We start from the raw sequence: 16,748 nt of genomic DNA, 5'->3' as shown, positions 1-16,748 counted from the left end.
GAATGAAAAATGGTCTGAAACACAGGAATGCATAGAGAGGCTCGCCCTAGATAAACGAACAGTTTGCAGGTGTGCGTGTGTGTAATAGGACTTACCAAGGGACCAAAAGCAATGATTTTCAGGATAGATTCCATAAAGAAGAAGGCGGTGAACACAATGTTCAGGTACTTCAGCACATTATCGTAAGCTACATTTGCTTCGTAATGCTGTTGACACACACAGAAAGACAGAAAAAGAACCGAAGAGATTCATGATAAAGTTTTGTGCTGCTCGAGGATAAGACTGCGTAACCTTTTCCGTTTTCATACCTTCATCATGAGGACGATCGTGTTGAGTGCAATCAGAGCCATGATGCTGTACTCAAAGGGAGGGGACACTACGAAATGCCACATCCGATACTGGAAGCTCAGTTTGTTCTTTGGCATGTGGCGAGTCAGAGGTTTGGCATTAATGGCGAAATCTATACAGGCTCTCTGAAGAAAGATAAAAAACCCCCACAGAACATCAGAACAAATACGTCCGATAAGTGTAGAAAAGCTTCCCAATCGTTCCCTCACCTCGTTCTTTTCTAAGCTGTAGTCTTCCATCATCTTATCCCCTTGCTCCTGGAAGGTGATGATAATGAGAGCCACGAAGATGTTGACAAAGAAGAAAGGGAAGACAACGAAGTACACCACGTAAAAGATGGACATTTCCATCCTGTATCCCGGGCTTGGGCCCTGATCCTCATAAGTAGAGTCCACTGAGTGCTTTAACACTCTGCAAGAGGAGGAGTCAAAAAGATTAGTTAGAAAAAAACATTGAATATTACATAAGGTGAGAAACTGATTAAAAAAAAAAAACCACGCTATTTGCAATCGTAACACCCAGCAATCGGATCACGTTTTGTTTTATCCAAACATCTGTGATTTTAGCTCCTCGAGGTCAACATTTTGGACCCCAGCCTCTAAAAACGCTTTCTTCTTTTCAAAATAAAAGCACTCTCGCGTTCAGCTGGTTTTGTTTTTACACCAGAGGCTCGATCACGGCTAAGAAGTGGACATGCATTTTATGCGAATGGCTCCGAGATGCTTATCAAACTTTGTTATTCGATTCAGTTCAGTTTGATTGTGTAGCGCCAACAACAAATGTCTTCTCAAGGCACTTTATAGAGAAAATTGTTTCAATTCAATCATTTATTTATACATTACTGAGAATTTGTCAAGCTGTTCCTGCACCACAACTTAATTATTAGAACTGATCCAATATTTATCATCAAATCATCCAATTGTACATAGGTGATGCGAAATAGAGATTATTTATCTCAAAAAGCCTAACAATGTATGTATAAAAAGAATACAGCTTTATTCTTATCCAGAGACAAACACAGTAAGCAAAAGCAATATACATTTTATTATTCTTGAAGGAAAAAAAGGAAATAGTGTCTGTGCTGCTTTTTGAACGCCATCTTGAATCGAATCAGCCTCATCATAAACAGTTTTGAAGGTTTTTCATTGTTTTTTTTGTTTTCCTATGGTAAGTGTGAACTGTCCACTCACTGTGGCCACCCCTCTCCGGTGGAGACGGTGAAGAGGGTGAGCAAGGCCCAAGCCACGTTGTCGTAGTGAAAATCGTACTTCTTCCATTCCCGCTTCTCGGCTTTTACCTCGTCTTTTTCATAGACTAAATATTCGCCCCTGCAATGTTGAAGAACAACAAATTCCAGCAAATATTTCGATGTTTTTAATCAAAGGGACAACCCAGAAATACCAAGTGATTGCCACTAGGTGGTAGCACATGAACAACTAAACCTTAACACGTCTTAATTTTCATAAATCCTTCAAATGTCTATAACAGTAGAACAAATCCACTGATTGGAAAATGACAACCGAAAGACTCAGTTTAGTGTAACTTTGCAGGAAGACGAGCAATATGGACAGAAAGGAAGTGCTCCGATACTCGATTTGTTGTTTCCTAACCCACCTGCAGTCCCGTGCAAACTCTTTGGATTCGTCTGTGCAGTAGAAGAAGCGACCCTTGAACAGCTGCACAGCCACAACGGCGAAGATGAACATGAAGAGCATGTAGACGATCAAAATGTTCAACACATTCTTCAGGGAGTTCACCACGCAGTCAAACACTGCCTGCAAGGTCACACAAGAAGAAGAAGTAGAAGTTGTTGTGACGTTACAGAGGTAGCAATAATATGAAATATAACAATAAAAACTCTTAATCACTTGATAAAACCTATGGAGAACTAATCCCGCCAAAATTGGCAACAAATTTAGAAAGAATTAAAACGGCTTCAAAAAGGTGCTGAATGTTGCATTCAGAAAATATAAGATAAGGACGTTGCCAACTTTTTGATTATGCTGTGTGACAAATTAATTTTTTATAATTTAATTGTACATTTTATTTACAATCTAATTTGTCTATTAGTTTTCTTTTTCATTTAGTTATGTTAAAATTTTCTCAAGATTTTCCCCTATTTTCTGATTTGTTTAATTATTATTATTATTATTATTTAAAAAAATTAAATGTGGTTTAATATGATGCACATTTAATTTTTTGGAGTGTAGATATATAATGTAGTTCTAATATTTATTTATTTTTAAAATAATATCCCATAACATTAAATATTTTAGCGTATTTGCATATTTTCACCCATGCAAACAGAAACGACTGCGGAAAATTGGAGGAAATTAATTGTTTTACTTAAAAATAAACATTGAAATCTTTTCATCAAAAAAAAGGGGAAAAAAAACATTTAGTCGTTATTTATAGGAAGTAGGAAGAATCTGAAATCAAGTGAAATCGTTATTGGCGACATAAACTCATGATCTGTGCAGCTCTAATATTTAGAGACGTATCTGAAAACTATCCACTGAGTATTCAATTCAATTCAGTTTATCTGTGCAGCCCCAATTCACAATAAATTTCTCGAGGAATTTACAAATTCAACCACGTGTGTTCTAACTGATCCCTGTTATCAGTTGAATTCATTATTCCAAATTAGTTTAAAACATTTTCTATCTAAAGAAATCCAGCAGATTGAATTGAGTCACTGCAGCGTTCACTCCTCCTGGACGACGGCGACACACAAATTACACCAAATTTTATGAGTGCGTCAGATTGAACTTTTTCATCCAGATATTGTTTGGTTTAATCTTTTTCCTTCTTGAATACTGAACAGGCTGCCACCCTCTGATGCACAGCAGATCCATGCCTTCTTCTGCACAGAGCTCATGTCTGAGATGGCAGTCGTCTCTGCTGTGTTTGCAAGAGATCAATTTTTTCACAGATGCCGAAGCAGCATAAAAAGATTAGCAAGGAGTTGTTTTTTTTTTCTCCTTTGGTCTCTAACATTGGGTTGCCGTGTGTGGAAGTTACTACAGTTGCAGATTAATGAAAACTAAATTCCCCTCATCCTGCATGGACTAATGTAGAGTTGTGTGTTTTTATTTCTAACAGTCTAAAAACTAAAAAATTAATCATAAGACAAATAGTCATCCCTGTTGACATGCAATTTTACACAATTTGTTTTGAAAATGAGTCGGTAGTAAAAAAAAAAAAAAAATCTTATGATTCATGCATGTTCTTAACAGCTATAAAAACTTAAAGGATCGGTATTATGTATAGTTGACTTTTTTGAGCATTACATCATGTAATCTCCCATGGCAACCATTCAGCTGTGCAAAACACTTGGTTGGACCCAGCACCGCCTTCGAGGACAAAAGATAAACCTCGGAGCTGCAGTTTTTGAGCTTCCCCCTTACAGAGCAGCCGTCCCCCACTCAGCTCCTTCAGACTAGCCAGCAGCAATTAGCAAACACCTGGTGAATCTGCTGAGCTCATTGTACGAGCTACTTCTCAGCAAAATGCTGGTAAAAACGTTGTTAAAGGGTTAGCAGAGGAGCCATGTTGTGATGACTTCCTGACGGCGGAGTTTCAGAGAGACCAAGACTTTCTTAAAGAGACAGAGGCCCAATTTCAAGGTGTTACATTACAAAGTCAAACTACATTTATGTCCTATTTGACATATGTAGCAGTTTTAGAACAACTGAAGTCAACACAATTACTTGACTGTGCTATAAAATCGCACGCTGTGCCTAGAAATCAAATACTTTCCTTTTAAACAATCGATGCTACTAATTTGGAACTATTAAGACTTTTTTGTACAAGACAAGAATCAAACAGCTTCACATGAAAAGATTCTGAAATAAGACAAATCAGCACAGCTTTTTAAATTCTACCTTTAACTTGGGGAGACGCTTGATGGTCTTAAGGGGACGCAGCACCCTCAGCACACGCAGAGATTTGATTGTACTGATGTCTTTGCCTTTGCTGCTCCCCCTAGTGTTTGAGCATGGAACAGAAACAGCAAAATTGAAATGTTAGACAGCAGAACAGAGGCGACATTACACAGATGAGTCACAAAGGGCTCTCACCACACCCTTTTCGCTTTTATTTAAAAGATAACACATGACGCATTTAATTTGTGTGGGCAATCATTGCTGTGTTTTTTTTGTTTGGTGTTTTTTGCAGAAAAATAAACAAGTCAAACATGAAACCAGCGGGGAGAGAACACAATAGGTTTTGTCTGACCTCTTGGTTTCATGGACATCAAGAAGCACCATCATCAATGTTTAATACAGTCTTCATCACCGTAAATCACTCATTGCGCAGCGACAGGCAACTCCCCGGCAGAGTGCCCGGCCAAACCTCTTTCTTTCTTTTACAGTGGCACGCTGTTCGACTCTTCGAAAGAAGTGAACATTTCTGGATGTGAAAATGGGAAGTCGGCCCTTCGAATGTCGCACCACTAGGGTTACTTAAGCATAATCCTACAATTATCTCCACATGGACGTGTGTAAACAGGTTTTTGTTTTCCACATAGCTTCCACTGACTTTTTTTTTTTCGCCAAGATTTCAGAAATCATACATATCAATGCACTTCTGTGGAAAAAAGGGTAAGATAAACGTCTGGAAATGGAGGCTATGCGAGAATATTTGGACCGGTGATGTTGCTCACAGAACACAAAACCTTATCCCACGAAGAAAAGCAAATAAACGAGTCGTAAAAAGGAGCAGAAATAAATTATTAAAAGTTAAGCCGACAACGTTAACGCTAAGTTCCTGAAAGAAGGTTAAAAAAAATTGTATTAAGGTAATAAACAGAACACTTAATATTTACAGTAAGTGGATGGGTCATTCTGAAGGAAAAAAAAAAGCAGAGGGACGTGGACACCTGCCAAGTCTGGGCATAAAGACGGGTCTATCAAGGCTCCCTCTAAAACTACGAACTCCGTTCCTGCGACAGAAAATTAACGACAGATGAATTTAGCGCTGATTGATTGAGTCGGAGTCTTGGCAGCTTGCAAGTGTCGCCGTGTGGGTGTTTGTGTGTCCGCCAACGAGCGACTCAGACGACAATCAATAGACGTTGCTCATTTAAGTCTGAGCAGCATGGAGGTCTCTCGATGAAAGCAGCTTTAGAGTGTTAGCGTAAAGCCCCGGAAGGTCAAAGGTGTCAAACGCTCCCTCACATTCCTATGTGCGTACACTAAACATTGACTGTAGAAATAATATATATATATACATAGATATATATATATATACACTGTACATACATATATATAGCTCTGGAAAAAATTAAGAGACCACTGCAAAAATGCTCAGTTCTCTGATTTTATTCTTTATATGTTTGAGTAAAATGAACTTTGACATCATGTCTCTGAAATTCCAAGCAAATAATGCAAAGAAAACAAGTTCATATTTGTTTAGAAACAACAACTCTAACGTTTTAACTCAGGAAGAGTTCAGAAATCAATATTAGGTGGAATAACCGGGAGGCTTTCAATGGGGTCCAGTGAAGTGGGCTCTTTATTTTTTCCAGAGCTCTATGTATATACATTTTTTTTTTTAGATCTTAGCATAAATAAATTTGATATTTTAATTACTTAAAGTAATGTTTGGCAAAAAAATAAAAATAAATAACTAAATAAAAATAGCTCTTGAAAGCCAAATTATATTTGCAGTCCCTTAAGTTTGGGTTTGTCAAAGCAAACATCTGAATGCTGTCTAGCTAAAAATGATACTGAGCTGCATAAAGTGCTCTAAAATGCTGATCAAATTGTTTGCGAAACCTGTTAAGCTTTTCATGCCCTGGACATTTAGTCAATTTCCTGCCAAGTTTGCTCATAAATGCATCATTATTCCATCCAAATACGGGAAATGGACAGATCACATCACATGTCTGCCAAACTATAAGCTCAATTTCAAACCAACACATTGGGTTTTCCGTCCTTAGTGTTTTGTACCAATGTTCTTAAAACAGTTGAGTATAAGTATATGCTTCTTTGAAGTTAGATCTTTCTCGTAATTTATTCTGCTATTACAGATATTCATTAATTCTGTGTGGCTAGATATGTAAGGAAGCAAGTATACACATATTTTTTGATAGACTTCTTCCATGACATTCTCAATTGAGCACTTTCTAAATAAAATCTGGGATTTTTTAGAATTTTTCCAGGTGTCCCCAAAGACAAAAGAAAAAAAAAAATTACAGACGTGTAAAAAAAAAAAAAAAAAAAACCCTCCCCCCAAAAATAAACATGAGGAAGTGTTTTGAGTGTGTGTTTCACGGTGACAACGGAAGGTAGTGAGTGGCAGCGAAACGGCGAGAATGAGCACAAAATGGTCCGAAGAACAAAGAAAGAAAGAGATAGTAGCCAACGTGATCGGGTTACTGTGTGCGGGGAGCAGAGCGGGAGAGGACAGAGGAGGAACTTTACCGGGTGCTGCTCCTGTCGGGGTTTCACCGAAGGTGGTGACAGCGAAAGTCAGGGTGAGAGCGACAGAGAGGAAGACAGAGGAACAAGGAGGACAGAGAGAGAGAGAGAGAAAACACACACACGCACACACATGCATACGGAGAGACAGAGAAACACACATTGAAAGAGAAACCGACAAAAGACAAGAGAGAAAGAGAGAGAGAAAGAAAGAAGGGGGTTAGGTAGAAAAAGATACATCTATATGAGAGACAGACATAGAAGGAAAGACAGCAAGATGGCTACCTGATTACAAATATACCCCAGCCACCCTTAAATGGAGGCTAAATTTTTTTCCCCATAATCCCCCTCAGACTGCAGCATGTAATTTCCTGTCTCCCTTGTTTTATATAACCTGTTTGTCTGAATTATACAGATCCTTCTGGGACACTACTGAATGATCATATATACGATATTTTTAAGCCGATTATTTGCTGAAAAGACCAAAGTATGCTGCTTAGCAGTAAGCAATGGCAGCATATTTAGCTAATCATGGGAAAGCTGAAATACCTAAGCTGATGTTTTCCAAATACTAAAATCAACGTTACCAGATTATCTGCCACATGAAACAAACAAAGAAACAAACAAAAAAAAAACATCCATACTTTGTTGCTTTACTGGTATCATAAACTATACAGTTACATTCTTGCTTCAATGTTTGTTTTAAGCTCAGGTAACACTCCCAACTTAACTTAAACTATGGCACCATTATTCTTGGAAAAAATGCAATTTGTTCTATCAGGATTGCTTAAACCTGATGCACTTTCCAGGATCCACAAACACAACAAAAGACAAATTTAATCTAAATCCTTCCTTTCTGTGGACGTCCTCTGCTTTAGCGCTACTGCAAGCGCAGGTGAAGGACTAGCTTTGTAATTGGAAGTGAAATCTCAATCGGTGCATCCATTTTCACTGACTCCTATCTAATCAGGCCATAATGATCAATTAGGCCGGACCCTCAGCACAAATTGTCCTCGTTATAGATGCAGCACCTAGAGGAATTCGCATCAAAGTTCCTTAGCATGCACAACATCTGCACAGAAAAAGAGGATTGCTTTTTAAACTTTTACAAGGAGATCCTTTCCAGGTTTGCTTGACCTCAGAGCAACATTCACTCATCAGTCCTGAGTGGACACTCAAGAAACCAGGATGTGTGTGTGTGTGTGTGTCGTCCCACACACACATGCTTTTAATAGCACAAAATGGCATTCTCACAGAGGACTGTCGCCACATGCATGGTAAAGTCACACGGCTTCGAAACATTCGGCGTTTGTTTGGAGAATGCCGGAAGCAGTACAGTGTTTATAACACGCACACAGATATGAAGCTATTGTACTGTTTCCATGCCAACAAAAGGTCATCTGTACAATGCTTCGTCGAGCTATCTGGTTTCATAAAAACATCATGCTTCAGAGCGAAACTGCAGGTGTTTGTGCGCTGTGTGAGCAGCGCTGTGTTTAGGTGTAGCGCCGAAGCAGATGATGGGAGGCAAGAAGAGGCGAAGCTGGGAGGGTAGTTGCGATGCCTTAGCGTCCTTAGAGGGAGCGACTACGGTGTGAGGGCATAAAGGAAGAGTACGCCAAGTAAGAAGGTGAGAGAAAGAGGGGAGGGGGAAGGAAAGCAACAGATAACGGAAAGGAGGAGACGTTGATTTGTCAACAGGAAGTCATGCGGTGCAGGGTGGAGAAGTGGAGTGATTTTCAGATTGCTATAACAAACCTATCAGCCAGGGGGCAGTGTAGATTAGCAAGTCATACTGTGATGCAATTTTTTTTTTTTAAAATATCAAAGCCTTACCTCATTTAAATGATTCCAGATATTTTTAGAAACCTGTGATTTCTAAATTTGAGATGAAATAAAAGCTTATGTGTAATATTTGTAACAGGTTCACCAAGATTTTAAACTGTTACAGAAATATATGCTTATCAGACTGTTCTTGTGGTCCTTGACATGGGATGTTTTGTCTGGTGTAAATAGTTTATACAACCCATTCCAGTATTTGCTGCTGGGCACTTCTGGCCAGCTGGCTGAAAGAAGCCTGCTATTTGTGCACCAATTGCAGGTTTCTGGCCGATTACCGATCTTTAAAATGCCTGACCTGTCGATTCTGATTTTGGCCAATACTGATTTTTTTTTGTTCTTTGAATTGTTGCCAAATATAGCAAAAAGTTGCCGAGTTGATAACAGTGGGGTGACTATTGTTAACTGCAAACATGCAGTCAATTGTCACTCGTCTGTCAGTCAATCGTCACTCGCAGCAGAGAAAAAGACTGTGGTTGATTTTTAAACCTTTGCTGAGGTAGAAAAGATCAGTGGATAAAATCGGCTTCACATGTAAGTATTGGCCGATCACAGATCTCCCAAAATGAAGGAAATCTGGGCCGACTTATCGGTGTACTGCCATAGCCTACTGTTATCCTAACATACTTACAAATTCAGCTGTTTGGTTGTTTTCCTGTTTTCTATCAATTACTCAAACTTTTATCCAGTATGAAGTATCAAAAAGTCCCTATTAAATTGACCAGAAAGTGGGAAATTAAATCAAACTCTAGTTTGTTTGTGTAGAAAGTCCAGTTAGTTTGGGGAGGTATGCAATCGAATTCTGATGCAGACCAAAAAGGCGACCTCTGATCCACCTGAAAACCTCAGCCTCTGTTTCGTTGAAGTACACTTTGGGGTGGTTCAAATGCTCATGTGACTGCCAAGTTGGACGGGAGACCGCTCCAAAAGGAGGAGGCGGACTTTAGTGCAGGGCATTCCGGGTAAATACAGCCAAAACAAATGCTTGAGTCTAAAGCTAGTCGGAGAAACGGCTCATGGAAATCCTAAAACTGCTCAAATCTGTCTCCACTCCATTTTCTCTTACAGTTCGTGTCGCCTTTGGAGGTTTTTGTGTTGCTTCCTAGTGGTTTTTGGTGCAACATTACTACAAGCAAGGAGGGGTGAACAGGTTCTTCAAATGGTTTGGATTGTTTGACGCAGAGCAGTGTGAAAGAGAACCGCACCAGCTGAAAATGTAGCAAATGCTGCAATCTTGATCCCGGATCAAACCGAATCTACCGGACTATCAGGTGTGAAGGCACCCTAAGAAAGCCTGGCTTCTGTGAAGCAAAACGTGAAACGAAATAAAGGGGTGATAAGACTTTCTCACAGCACTGCAGTTATTTCATAAATCTATGGTGTTTCAGTAAAACAAATCATTCCACCCGCCACACCCTACCCCAGCATGCTTGCCTTTTCCCCTCCCTCCAGCTGCACTTTCCCAGGCCGTGCAAAGGAAAGAGAGTTAAATACCTGTGCCTCCAGGTTCGTTAGAGTCGCAATTGGGTATCAGAGTGTGTGTGTTTGTGTGTGCGGGTTTGAATGTGTCCTGGTAAAGAAAAGGAAGGGTAAGAGGGCGAGTTGATGTCCTGCTGCCAGCTTTCCTCTGTGTGACGAATGGATAGCCTGGGCACTTAAAGGGTTAAAGGTGTCTGGGATGCCCTCACCCCCACAGACGGAACGACTGAGACCTCCAGCAAGGAGAACGCAGAGGGATGAGGAGGTAGTGGTGTGGTTAGGATAGACGTGACGTGTGGTTCTCGTAATGGTTCTCTGTCAGCTGGTTGCTTAGATAAATGTTCGATGGAGTTTGAAACAAGGAGGATTGTAAAAAAGAGAGAATCGGATAAGGATGAGAGATGTGGTCCAGGGGAATCATGGGACATGGGTTCTGCTCCTAACATACAGCAGAAGCGTCAACCCTGACCTAAACCTTTAATGATCACGATCTTAACTTGATTCTTCACCTTGGGGACGATTAGACATGAACTGTCTTTGACCAACGGATTTATTCACATCTATCAATCAATCACAAAAAACATAGAATTTAAAAATTCGCTAACAATTAATCTTCTACTGATGTGACCAATCTAGAGCACACCATACTTTCCGAAAATAGTTAGTTTACCAGAGTATTATGACATAGTTTTTATATAAAGAAATTTATCTGTGACTGAGGCAAATGAGAGAACAGACTTTGAATCATTGGAAACATTTGCATGTGTAAGTACACACATGGTATACTGTCAGATTTTATTTTTTTACCCTACAATTCTTTCTTCAAAATTAATAGATATTTTTTCTGTAATCAAATTAGCTTTGATTAATTAAAAAAATTTTTTAAAGAAGATAAATGTAACGCGATTCTTACAAAAGTGTGCGTAAAACCAAAAGTGGTTAGTCAAATTCTGAGCATGACTTACAAAGCTTAACTTCCACTTCACGCCAAATAAAGCATAAGTTACATAACTGAAATACTTTTACAAACAGATTGCTTTCTTGAATAAATTCGACAATGTAAACCTAACGCAACTTACTGGGATTTTTTCAAAGCCACCAAGTTTTATGCCCAAAAAACACGTTGAAGAGGACGACACTTTATTGAGGATGGAAAATTCAGCACGCAGATCAACTCGACAGTATTCTACTTGCTGTATGTTAGGAATAAGGCTGGCGAGAGGGGAGGGAGGTGTGTGATCAGTAAGGAAAAAGGCTGTGGAGGGTCTAAGAGGTGTAGAACAAGGGACTGTAGGACCAGAACTAGATATTTAGATGCAAGAAAAGAGGAAGGGAGGACTCACGGCCTGGTTGGAGGAAATATCAGGTCGGCATGATTTGAAAAATAGGGGAAAATAAGGGAACAGGAGCAAGGAATATGAGGGGAGCAATACTGTTCAAAAGGAACAATTGGTGAGTGATAGTTTATAAAACAGTGGAGGGACAGATGTAGGGTTAGGGTTTCCATGTGTTGGGAGGAAAGAGGAAGTTAGAGATGGTGCCACTACACTCCAGAAACGTATTTGCGTCTCAGCAGTGGGAATATTTGACTGATGACGTTTGTGGAAGTTAAAACTTTCTTTGAAACGTCAGGAAAGCTCCTTAGAGCCCCAAAAACAAATCTCAAGAAAAAGCAAACTTCCAAGGAGCCAATTTCCTGTTTCGGAGTGTAGAAATGAGCTGCAACACTCAGATGAGAAGTATCGTGGCCACGTTTTAGTTAAAGATGAGACGGGGTGTCATCAGATGAAACTGGGAATGATACGTAGAAAGACCGCTTGATTGAAATATGTAATGATGACCGATGAGGAAACTGAGATGGAAACTGGACATGAATTACGTTACGCAATGACGAAGAAGAAGAAGTGACCGCAGTCAAAGAAGGTGGGTTCATCGAGGACAGAGATGAATAGAGCAGACAATACCCGAAGAAGAGAACAAAGAAAGACAGAAAAAGAATTAAAATAACACAGAATCAACAGTGAGAGGAAGAAAGAAAAGGCAGATAGCAAAGAGGAAGAGGATGAAGATTTCTTAAACATATCAGGTAAAGACAATAGCAGAGAGAGAGAGGAGAGAGATCAGGATTGTCTGGGTAACTGAGCGTACAAGGCTGTGTAGCCTGGGCCTTTCTGTGGATGGTAAAATGCGCGTGTGTGTGTGTGTGGTGAAGGTGATCAAGAGGAGAGTGAAGGGGTGGTGAAGTGGGGCACTTACGTGAAGGCAAAGGCCACCAGAGCACCACTAACCACTATAAAGTCCAGTATGTTCCACAAGTCACGAAAGTAAGACCCTTGGTGGAGAAACAAGCCGAGAACGACCATCTGGAAGACACGAAGAGTGTTCAGAACAACACAAACACAGACAAGCACACGCTAGGGTTCCTACACATTCCTCGCTTTATCACGCCAGACTTCTTTCTACTCAATTTTTTGGAATATAGAAGAGATGCTGAAAAAACTCCTCTGGTGGTTGGAGAGGACTGATTTTCAGTTTGATCGGCCCTAATTAGAGATATTTTAACTACGAATGAACAATTAAAGAAATAGAAATGATGCTTAAATTTGGAAAGAAATATTCAGTTAGATTACGTCTATACTTGTTTGAGGATAAAAAAAAAGAAAAAAATCTCTAAATGTTTTAGAACAAGTATTGACAGTAAAATCTGAAAACACAAATGTTTTCTCCATGCTCATCGCAACATGGGAAAGTGTGAAAGAAAATTTCATACTTTTCCAAATTTTTAAACACAGTGTAGGAACCCTTTCATGTAGATTTCAGATACAAACTTACACACACACACACGCGCACACCCACACACTTCACTCCACATTTAAAAGTTAAAATATATATGCATGTACTTATTACAGACATAGAACACCCACAATCTCTCGGTGATACTTTGTTACCTTGATCAACATTTCAAATGTGAAGACTCCTGTGAAAACGTAGTCAAAATAACGCAGCACCTGCAGAGCAACACAAGACCACGAGACACAATTATCAAATTTGAAAAAGGGAAAAGGAAGGATTAGATCAAAAACGTTGGTGAGTCTAATCCTACTAATCCTACAGCTCATGTCAATGAAAACTCTTGATCAAGAACTTTTTGTTTCTTGTATCAGTTTTTTCTTTCTTTACAGCAGCTGCGCACCTAGCTTAAAAAATAGGTATATATATATATATATATATATATATATATATATATATATATATATATATATAAGTGTAACCTACAACACCGATTTAACTTGTCTTTTTATTATTTTAACCAAACATACGATAGAAAAACAGTCATCTATAAGCTCAACACTGGGAAGTTTCCGTACTGAGCAGTTTGAGGAGGTGCTAGTTAGCTTTAACAGATTAGTTTCTATTTTCTGCACCACAAATCTGGAACAAACGTCCAGAAAACAGCTGAAACACTGAGTTCCTTTACATCAAGGCTAAAACCACGCCTGGTTAAAGTTGCTTTTGGACCATAATAAATGGAACATTGACCAACATATTTGATGATTTTGATGATGGGACTTGACAAAATGTAATGTTTGTCACTGGTTTCTCAATTGGTGACTGACTGTGTTGTTTTTGTGATGTTTTGTTTTTGTGGTTTTATGATGTAGAGCACTTTGAACTGCCTAGTTGCTGAAATATGCTATATTAATAAACTACCAAATATTTTGACATGTTAAAAATTCAGGTTGTAACAACAAAATTAGAAAGGCTGACATCTTTTAAGTAAGCAAATAAATGTTGGACTTTGGAAGACTTTTTACTTTTGGTGTTTTATCGACAAAACGACGTGGACACGAACACATGAATGCCTCACGTTGTTTCGTGGCGAGTCGGGCTTGACGGGGTCCTCTGCTGCAAGGGCGATGCTGCTCATAGCAATGACGGACAGGATGCTGAACTCAAAATACTTCAGAGTCAGGATGTAGTGACAGCACTTTCGAAACCTGATGCAAACACATAAATGCGTGCACGTGTTGGCGCAAAATGGGTTTGCGAAACACTTTCCTTTTTTTAAAAATCTATACCAAAAGGGCATTTCAATGCCGAACGCTGCATAACACAACATTGCAATTTTGACTCAAATTTAGCAGAAAGCTACTCACGGATTGGTGGTAGACATTATGAAGCAGGAACTATAGGGAGGCATGCGCTTAGCGTTGTCTTCGTCTTCACCCTCGTCCTCCTCCTCCTTCTTCTCCTCGCTCTTCTTCTGGTCAGTGTTGGCGTTCTTGTTCACTGAGCACAGAGACAAAGGTAAGCAGAGGGGGTAAATAAGTGACAGGCTGACAGAAGGGGGTCGGACTCTCATAATGCATGCAACACCAGCATTGATTTAAGGAACAGAAGTACATGAGGGTGAATAACAGTGTTTCCAATCTGGATTGGTGAATTGTCTGAAGTTTGACTTGCCTGTATAACCACGAGTACCTGTTATCTGTAAGGTTTGTTCAGATTCTTTGATGTGATCTTCTGTGAAGTTATTAATAAGAGTAGAAAAACTTTCTATGCAGCGGGTTTGTAGAAAATTGGAAAAAACAAACTTGTAGCAATGGAAGGCCCAAGAGCTGGTCATCGATAACCAGTTATTGAAAACAAATCTGATCTAATGCTGTCTGAGTCACAACATGAAAGTCCTCAAAAGCACATTTATAAAGTAAAAGAATAAACTTACTTTTATTGACTGAAAACATGTCTTGGTTATACAGCCCTTATTTTTCAGTTACCATGTCCCCAAAATCCTCGAAATAAAACAAATGGCAACTTAAATTAGTAAATGTTATTGTTAAATTGCAACAAGCAGCACTGTAGTAATGATATTTTACTAAATGTCATAAATAGGTTTTTGCATGTTGGGGTGTGATACTAAATTTAACTCACAAGACTGAAGAATTCATAATACTGAATTTACAAATGCCTTAAATGTCATGGACCCATGACTAACATGTAAGCGATTTGAGGGTGACAGTTAAGAGGTTAAGAGGCAAAACAGGAAAGTTAGAATTTTTTGGGGGAAATCTAAGAATTTCCCTTTTTTTTGGTTGTCTTATAGGTCTCACAAATCACATAAGAATCACAGATTTTAAAGAATCTGCTATTCTTTAAAATCACAAAAATGCAAAAAAAAATTCACAGATTTAAAATCTTTTTTTTTGTGCAAAAATGCACTAAAGAATCTGTGACAAATGTAGAATATTTCACTCTTGGTTTTTATATTTCATTTTTAGTTTTTTTTATTTTATTTTATGGGGCTTGTTTTTTTTTCTTTTTAAGTCCTTTAAGTAGCTCCAATGCACATGCTAACTTTTTGGTTTCTATCGGCTTACTGCTAAGTGTCTCACAACACTTCCAAATGATTTGTACATAAGTCGTCGTTATTTTCTTCTACTGATTATGCAATAATGCAGCCAGAAAAACAAGTTTAAAGCGGTATCGGCCTCTTCAAGGATTTTGTAATAGAGTTTTGTGTGACAGTCCAACAAAAAGTCTTTTTCTAGCCAACTCTATCAATGCCATTGTGCAATTCAAGAGCTACTTCCCTCCTTACTTTACAATAAGAGTCTTAAACATAAAAACAACAGGGTTTCAAGCTTAAAATACGTTTTTATTTTCATCTCTACTGCACCTAGCTGCACGCCCATGACGATTACCTTGCAAGATTGCGTTGGTCGAGGGGTACGGGTACACAGGGGGCATGTCTATCGATGTGTAGTCGGGCTTTGCCATGCTGGTCAAGATCAGGCTGTCCATGCTGTGAAGCAGGGTGTGGGTGTCGGCATCATGGCAGTTCAGCAGGTTGTTGAGATGGTCCGGATGGTCTGGGTGATCAGGTGGGAGATCATAAGGGTGCTCTTGGGCACTGGCCAGCTTGCTGTTGTTGCGGAAGTTGTCGAGGTCCTCGTTGTACTGCTGTATGGGCCGTGTAGTTGAGAGGCTGGGGCAGGTGCTGTGATGCTCCCTGACATGGGCAAAGGAATAGGCACTGCACAGAAAGACACGCGAATAGAGCAAAAATGAGAAGAAAATAGAATCATTAAAGGTAACTTATTATTCATTGTTGAACAAGTTAAGATAGGTCAATGGGCTATACAAATACAACCATACATGTTTGAAAAGCAGAAGTGGCTCCTTCTGCAGAACCAACACGAATGCAGCAAGTGGCTTCTGGATGGTAAGTCAACAACAAAACACTTGTGTTCCATTGTACAGCTCATGCAGCAGTAAAACCAGCTGCCCAAATGTGCCGGAGCATGTTGGGTTGCTAGGTGACGGGCTAGGTTTTTGAAATGGCATTAACTTGTTATCAAAAATTGTTGTGTTTCTTTTTTCAAATCTTGGGCTGCTTTTGGAGGCATTTGAGACCCAAACGGAAGAACAAAAACATGCAAAAAGTGAATTTTGAACAATAGGTTCTCTTTGAAGAGATAAGATTAACATGTGATAAAGGTAACATTTTGTCATCATTTTTTTAAGTATCTAAAAATTACAAGGCCTAAGAGTTTTAATAAAACCATAGTGGTCCTTTACCAGTCCTTAAGGACCAGAGCCTTGAATATGTTAGATGTTTCTGGCAATGTCATGAGGTTCTGCAGAAGTAAGTAACTAATT

General features: G+C 39.2%; 1 protein-coding gene across 18 annotated transcripts in view; it reads right to left on the bottom strand.

The window, feature by feature from the left end:
* cacna1a (calcium voltage-gated channel subunit alpha1 A) overlaps positions 1-16,748 on the bottom strand; it is a 133,198-nt gene that overhangs the window by 46,039 nt on the left and 70,411 nt on the right. For 13 of the 18 annotated variants that reach the window (XM_023333826.1, XM_023333825.1, XM_023333833.1 and 10 more), the window contains 13 exons: positions 15,791-16,122; positions 14,246-14,378; positions 13,957-14,086; positions 13,037-13,096; positions 12,345-12,451; positions 11,432-11,434; positions 6,774-6,785; positions 4,233-4,332; positions 1,963-2,123; positions 1,539-1,676; positions 558-759; positions 309-473; positions 96-206 (listed from right to left, as the gene is read on the bottom strand). In XM_023333826.1, coding sequence (XP_023189594.1) covers positions 96-206; positions 309-473; positions 558-759; positions 1,539-1,676; positions 1,963-2,123; positions 4,233-4,332; positions 6,774-6,785; positions 11,432-11,434; positions 12,345-12,451; positions 13,037-13,096; positions 13,957-14,086; positions 14,246-14,378; positions 15,791-16,122 — 1,654 coding nt within the window. The remainder of the gene's footprint in view (positions 1-95; positions 207-308; positions 474-557; positions 760-1,538; positions 1,677-1,962; positions 2,124-4,232; positions 4,333-6,773; positions 6,786-11,431; positions 11,435-12,344; positions 12,452-13,036; positions 13,097-13,956; positions 14,087-14,245; positions 14,379-15,790; positions 16,123-16,748) is intronic. The other 5 variants (XM_023333831.1, XM_023333842.1, XM_023333838.1 and 2 more) reach the window with 2 other exon arrangements.

Source organism: Xiphophorus maculatus, chromosome 5 (genome assembly GCF_002775205.1).
Source record: "Xiphophorus maculatus strain JP 163 A chromosome 5, X_maculatus-5.0-male, whole genome shotgun sequence".
Lineage (NCBI taxonomy): Eukaryota > Metazoa > Chordata > Actinopteri > Cyprinodontiformes > Poeciliidae > Xiphophorus > Xiphophorus maculatus.
This window is presented reverse-complemented; position numbering and strand designations above follow the sequence as displayed.